The 7267-nt window shown below is 33.1% G+C and overlaps 1 protein-coding gene across 1 annotated transcript; it reads right to left on the minus strand.

Annotated features, from left to right (window-relative positions):
- Positions 1 to 2053: 2053 nt before the first annotated feature.
- LOC109583742 (uncharacterized) lies at positions 2054 to 4778 on the minus strand. Its single transcript, XM_019999185.1, has 9 exons — positions 4707 to 4778; positions 4390 to 4665; positions 4071 to 4340; positions 3952 to 4031; positions 3679 to 3901; positions 3324 to 3629; positions 3036 to 3133; positions 2596 to 2986; positions 2054 to 2547 (listed from the first exon to the last, which is right to left on the minus strand). The coding sequence occupies exons 1-9, from the start codon at positions 4747 to 4749 to the stop codon at positions 2294 to 2296; spliced, it is 1941 nt and encodes a 646-aa protein (XP_019854744.1). The 5' UTR covers positions 4750 to 4778; the 3' UTR covers positions 2054 to 2293.
- Positions 4779 to 7267: the final 2489 nt, after the last annotated feature.

The raw sequence follows: 7267 nt of genomic DNA on the forward strand, positions 1-7267 counted from the left end.
TTTGTATTTTTTAATACATATGCATGTAATTTGTTGCATTTCAAATTTGAGCTTATTCCAATCAAATTTGAATTTTTTTTATAAATTTTTAAATTTACTCAAAAATCAGGCTAAAGACTCTGGGCTATAGTGCAGGGTATTCCGTTAAAAATGTCTTCAAGAAAACTATCCATAAAACTACACCAAAGCTTTTATTATATTCATTTACTACTACTAGATTTACTACTGTACAACAGAACAGCATAGGTATTGCCCCATGGCTATTCCCTTAACAAAATACTGTAAACAGTGAAACCCACTATTTCATAACATGGTAAAGTATTAATAAATTAACTTCATTTGGCTAAAGTAATACAAGAAAGTTTTTTAATACGTTATCTAGAAATTCAAGTTGATCAGCAACAAAAATTAAAAATACAGTATTTTGAATCCAATCATATTATATTACATATCCTGATAGACAGATACATATATATATACCCTCATGCTATCATTAACGTTGTACAACTTCAGTATCTTTAGAAAAATATTATTGCCATAGATTATTAATCTAATTTTTAAATTCAGCTAATAAAATGCCAAAATAAAGCGGAATTATTATACAGTGCAGATAACAAAGCAATTTGTTATACGGACATTATACACATGATTATCGACAAATTTTGTGTCGGCTAGTTGTCCTTTGAGAATACAAATATCTCTCTCATGCTTTTCAACTGATCAACAACTTGTTTTCACAAACATACTTTTCACTATAGTCATTACAGTAAGCTTATAATGAAACATTGAATGTGAATGAGCTAAACACATACACATGTTATTGCACTGATCCTTGCAGGTTGTGTCTATGTAATTGTGACTTTAAATACTTAGCAAAATCTTAACAAATTTATTACGCTGCTTATAAATTAGTATCTGCCTACAAAAGGACAGACAAAATAAGGTATATTGGTGAGGCAAATAAACTAAAGAGGGTGTTTACTTTAGATAAAAATGCAATGCCACCCAACTAGCTAACCACCCACATATCAAATTACATTAGGTATGGTGATATTCACTCACTGTGACTCAATAATGTAATACTATCTGTAATGCATAGATGATTATGTAAGTTGATATCTAGACAATAACAAGAGTTTGAATATATTTTCTAGTACTTTGGATAATGCATCAATTAGAAAAGCAGACAAGACAATGATGGGAGTGATTTATACAATCAACAGTAGATGGGAAGAACACACAGTGAAACAGGTGGAGCATAATAAGACAAACAACAAAAGTAAATGCTACCTGTTTTGAATCTAACTTCCATCCTAATCTCTTTATATGGCATATACATACATGTCTTATTCTGGTTAAAATGTTTCCTCAGTGCTATATTGTTTGTTTATGGGCATGTTTAACATTAGTGTAGTACAAAGCTGATTCTTATAATTATCCTTAGTAAATAGTACAGGGAATTTAAATTATTATGTCAACATAGTTGTACATACCGGTAGTCATATTCATCATGTTCTGAGAAAAATTTACATCAATAGTATGAGAAAATTCTACATCAATAGTATGAATAAAACAAGTTAAAACTAGCCCTCATTTACACAAAGCTGGGCGAGATCAATAATTAACAAGAGCTTAATATGTAGGTACACCTGCAGACACAAGTAACCAAAAAGAAAATTGGGAAAATTCCCCACAACCCAGATAAAACGATACCTGCTGACTAAATCATGACATGCAATACTGTATTGCTTAATAATTCATTGAGAAATGCCGAGACGATGATTCAGTGATCTGATAATTCCCTTAAAATGAAATAACAATAATGATGCAATAACCTTAATACATACCTTCCTTTATTTCACAAGAAATTGTACTATCACATCAATAACAGTTCACTTATATTTTATGTGCAGAATAGCCAAAACAAAGCTTGAATTTATACCGCTCTGAAATTGAGGAGAGAGAATAGGGCAAGTTAATCATGTGAGAATTATTACACAATATCAAGCATAACTATAATTGAGCTAACCTTGGTAGCTTAAAAACATAATTCTAAAAGTACAAAGTCCTTATTCATTAAACATAAATAAGTAATACATGTGTATGCACATTGCAAAATGTTTGTGCTAGAGCAGGTGCATCTCTTTCAGTGAAACATGAAAGTGAAAACGTGATAATAGGAAACTGATTATCAGTTAATATGAAAATTAAAACTAACAAGAATAAACTGATTCTTTACACACAGCAAAATTTATAATTTAAAAATTAAGAGGTTAATTTATTTTAGAGGCTATCACAATTTTAAAAGCTCATTCGCAAGTCTGGCTTCATTAATGATGGGGGATCTGAGTGCATTCAATAAAGTCTCCCATGTGAATGGACGTGTAGCAAGGTCCTCCCACAATTGAAACACATCACTTATTCCTTGATTGTTCTCCTCTATATCGTCAAGCTGGGGAGGAGTCAGTGCTAATGCCAGTCCCACTTCACGCCACTTTTCAGTGAGATAAGGAATGACATAAATAGACAGGTCTTTATGTGTTAAATCTATATAGTAAAACAAATTTGCAACTAATGGCAAATGTGTAATTATACCTTTTTGAATAAGAGGAGCATCACTGCTTTCCATTGTAACTACAGAATATTGACAAGGAATAGAAGTTCCATTAAAAGATGAGGCCTGTTGTCCCACATTTAATTTGGAATAGTTGTCAGTATCTCCTAGTTGCCCAGGCTTTCGTATTGTATCATTGCGCTGACATTTGTCATAAACAGGAGCACCTCCTCCTTCTGAGTTAAGTCTGGAGTACATCCCATTGGTCTCAACATTCCCATGTGTTGAGAGATCAGCCTGTCTAACATCATGTGACACTTTATTGTACACCTCAAGTTTTATTTCTGAGTAAGAGGCTGGGTTTGAATCAAATGGTGGTGGAACAGCTGGGGCATTAGGATCAACTTCAATGTCAATGTAGTTTAGCGGAACCTAAAATTAATAATAATGATTAATTTGTATATTGCAGTTTGGGACTTACCACATTTGGCTCAACAGAAGGGTAGCTATTGACTACTGGTTCTTTATGCCTCCTCCTCCTATAGACAACTATTACCGAGATGACAATTATAGGAACAACTATAAATTCAATAAATCATTAATATGAGTAATTTTACTATAGCTATTGTACATACCAATTAAAATTATCACTACAATAAGTATTCCAGAAATTATAAAAATTTGTCCATAAGCAGGTGAAGTTGATACAGGTGTTACTACAGAAATAACTATACAAAAACAATTAAATCATTATTAAAAAACATTTTACTTGTTGAAGAAATAGATGAGATATTAATACCAGTTATTACAGCAGCAGGATTAGTAGTACAGTCCTCCATTGATTCACATGCATACAGTGTTAAGTTATTACCAGCTGGTATGTTAGTAATACACTGAATAAAGTTCAACTGATCATTACGAGATATATTGTAATACACTGGTTGAACTGGCTCTTCATAATTAGTGATGTGAATATAAATAATATTAGTTGTACTGCCATTAACAAACTGAAATTGAAGACATACTCTGCTATTAGTAGTATTAATCAAGTTTAACTGTTTTAGATGATAAGTACCTTTAATAAGAAAAATGAATAATTACAACACCTTGGTACATGAACTAACTGATTGTTATAGTGTTGCTTTCAAACTCTACTCCATTTTGATAGAATATAATAACATTAGTATTCAGTATCTCTCTCAATGGAAGATTTATAATAGCAACAAGTGAAATGTTATTGTAAGCACTATGATTAATGGTTATATTTGTTGATGAATAACAAGAATTATTATTAACAGTACATAATGTAATATTAGTAAGTGGCACTCCAGTACACAACTGATGAGCCTGTAAATGTAAACAAACTTGTGTGGGTATTGTATGTTAAGCTAACTTACTGATAAAAGGAAACGAAGGTACCAATAATTGTTCACACGATATGTATAAGAATCTTGATGAATGATTGAAATCTGTGAATCTATGAAGAAATAATAAATCAAATTATGATGCTTTTTACTTGATTGAAATCCAACAGTTGTATTACTAGTAGATCCATTCCCAACTTTATTAGTAGTTGTAATGTTAAACAGATATTGTTCATTGGTTGGGTTCATTGGACAGTAAGTGTAGTTAGTGATAGAGTCATTAAGGTACTGTTGATCAGTTCCTACACTGATTATATACTGTACTGTTAGTCCTGGTAGTGTGAATGGAGGATGCCAACTGATAAACATACAACAAGAATCTAACTGATATCCTGTTAAATTACTGACACTATCAGGTGGACCTACAAAAACCTATGCTATGATACACTACACAGATCAATATTGACTAACCTTGAACATAAACATAAGCAGTTTCAGTGGAATGTCCATTAAACAGTGTATAGCAAGTAGCATCAGTTCCATTTGATTCATTTGATGCTGTTAGATTAAATGATATCATCATTCCCCCATTAGGTAATGCTACAATAGATTGTGAAGATGGCTGAACTCCTTTAGAGAGGAAATAAATATTATTTCCAGTCAAGTTAGTAGCACATTCAAATGTCACAGTATCATTGACATATACATATTGTGTCTCTGGTTCAATAGTGAAGATACTGCCTGAAACTAACAAAACAATTAGAAGTAAATTAATTTTTATCAATTACCAAGTCCAAGAACAGAAGCAAAGAATAAAATTTGAGACTCCATCACTCCTATCCTATACTATAGTTATAAAAAGAGGTGGACCCTAGTCTAGCGGGGGGCCACATTCAATTTTAGCGAGATTAACTGGACCCGGCTTCAGCGCAAAAGTTTACCAGCCCCTCCCTCAAATCATAATGTGCACGTGATATCTCTAACTTTATTCTAAATTTCCTCCACGGTGGTACTCTCCTCATACGAGGAGGCAAGAAATTTCAAGAAGATATCGATCCAAGTGGAGCAAGTGCAGTATGGCTGCCGTTTAGAAATAAATGTACGAGCATTGATGAATTTGGCCAAATACACGTGTTTTTGGACACTGCTTTGAGCTGATTAACTTTTGATGCGCTCTTACTAGAGCTACTAGCTACAATTTTTGTCATGTAAATAAAGTGCAAGTGCAATTTTTGTCATCATGTCATGCATAAAGTGCAAGTGCAACTATAATAATTATTTCGCAGTTTAACAAGATGGCAAAGTATTGTTTTCAGTATAAACACTATGTTTTCAGGGCCTAAAACAAATGTCGGAAAATGGGTAGTGTCCAATTTTTTGATAGTTTAATACTTAGAGCCTACATGCACCCACCATCTGTCTCCGTTGGTTGACCCCGCAACTTCCCCTAGTACAGTATGCTTCCCCCCGAGCCTTCCCCGCAAGACTATCTAGCTCGCTATAAATTTTGCCAATAATTATTTTAGTTATAGTCTAAGATTGGTTGAGAGAGTTAAACTGAAACAAGTAACCTGCTTATGGAAACCTATCTAGATGATTTCTCTAATACGTCTAAACTTGCTGTTGTCAGTTGCCATCTCAATAGAAGGAATATTCCTTCTAAAACCAGAATCAACAATTATTGCTTTCGTTGACAAGCTACTTACTCTTCGATGCTCTACTAACAGTAGTTACTTACTTATTTTTACTTACAACACACCTTCAGGAAATGAGCTGAACCCTCAAAGTAAAACTGAAGAATTGCCTGGTGGAGTGACATTGATTTCAACAACTTTTCTGGTCACAAAAGAACTGGACACGACAAATGTCACTTGTTCGGCAGCTGGAACAAGTTATCACAGTGCAGCAACTATTACTACATACACTCTACCAAACGGTCTTAGTAATATAAAGGTTTGTCAACTTGACCATTTTGTATTTGTAAGTTGGGACAAGATTTTTGCACCCAAAGGCATAAACATAACTTACAGTATTAGTGACAACAGAGGGTTACAAACTGTGATAAATAACTCAAGTTATTCATTTTTTTTAAATGAAACCTCCGAAATCAATTACTATGTAAGCATAACTGTAATTGGGACTGCACCGGCTGCAAACCAAACGGATAATAGCAGCATAACTACCTTACCATACAAGTTGAATGGTATGTCAACTTTGTGAATTCCTTAATTTAATTATACAAATAGGTACGGTAAGATTAGATTTAAGTTATGACAAGGACAATTCCTCTCGAGTAGGAACTAAATGGTTGCTTTTATTCAAAGTTGAGGTTAGTTTTTTTGGGCGGATAGATGTCTGGTTTTAATGAGATTCAAAAGTGGGTGTGCTTAAGTTTTAAAATTTATACTTTTTGTCCTATTCATTATCTAGCTACATCATCTTCATCCAGATCAGTGTATCATTGATAATGAAACCTTAAAAGGTGCTTCAGTAATGAATTGCCTGAGTAGCAGTGACAGTTGCATCAATTCAACAAGTGTTCATTATGATGAACATAACAATGAAATTAATTCAACAAACCTTTTGCCAGCAAGAGAGAAATACAATAGTACATTGTGTTTCAATTACTTGGGAACAAATATTATTAGCCAGCCAGTTCAAACAAGTAAGCTGCTCAGTTGTAAAAACTACAGTAATATCTATTGCAATAGGCACTCATGATATCCAAAACATCGAGAACATATCACCAAATGATACGTCATTGTGCCTTCGCTTCCATTTAATTCATCATGCTCAATCTCAAGAGTTCCTCTTGAATTTAACGAGAGATGAGATTAGTATACAATATTATGTAACACTGCCTGACCTTCAAAACAAAACTAGATTTGAATGGTGTGCTAGTACAATCCCACCTACTTCATCAAATAATAATGGAAACTGGTCATTGTATGCTTATGATGGACCAGAGTATTATAACAACAACTCAGCATTCATACTTGAAAATATTGTTTTAAATATTACTGAAACCATAAACACAGCCACAACACATAATATTGTTAGTACAGACACCACTACATACACCACATATGCTACTATGACTATGACTACTTCTACTACTACTATTACATTTTTGTCTCATTCTTTATATTCTACTTCTATTACATCTTTTTCAAGCCCTTCGCCCAGTTCTACAGAAACAGCTACACTTCCTTCTTCTACTGTAAACTGTAAGCTCTTTATAAATTATTCTCTTACTATTACTCTTTAATTTCTAGTGATAGTGATAGTGCCAGTGTCAGTGGCTGTAACTGCATTCATCATCCTTGTTTTTGTAATTATAATACTTATT

Source organism: Amphimedon queenslandica, unplaced genomic scaffold, assembly GCF_000090795.2.
Source record: "Amphimedon queenslandica unplaced genomic scaffold, v1.1 AMPQUscaffold_13285, whole genome shotgun sequence".
Lineage (NCBI taxonomy): Eukaryota > Metazoa > Porifera > Demospongiae > Haplosclerida > Niphatidae > Amphimedon > Amphimedon queenslandica.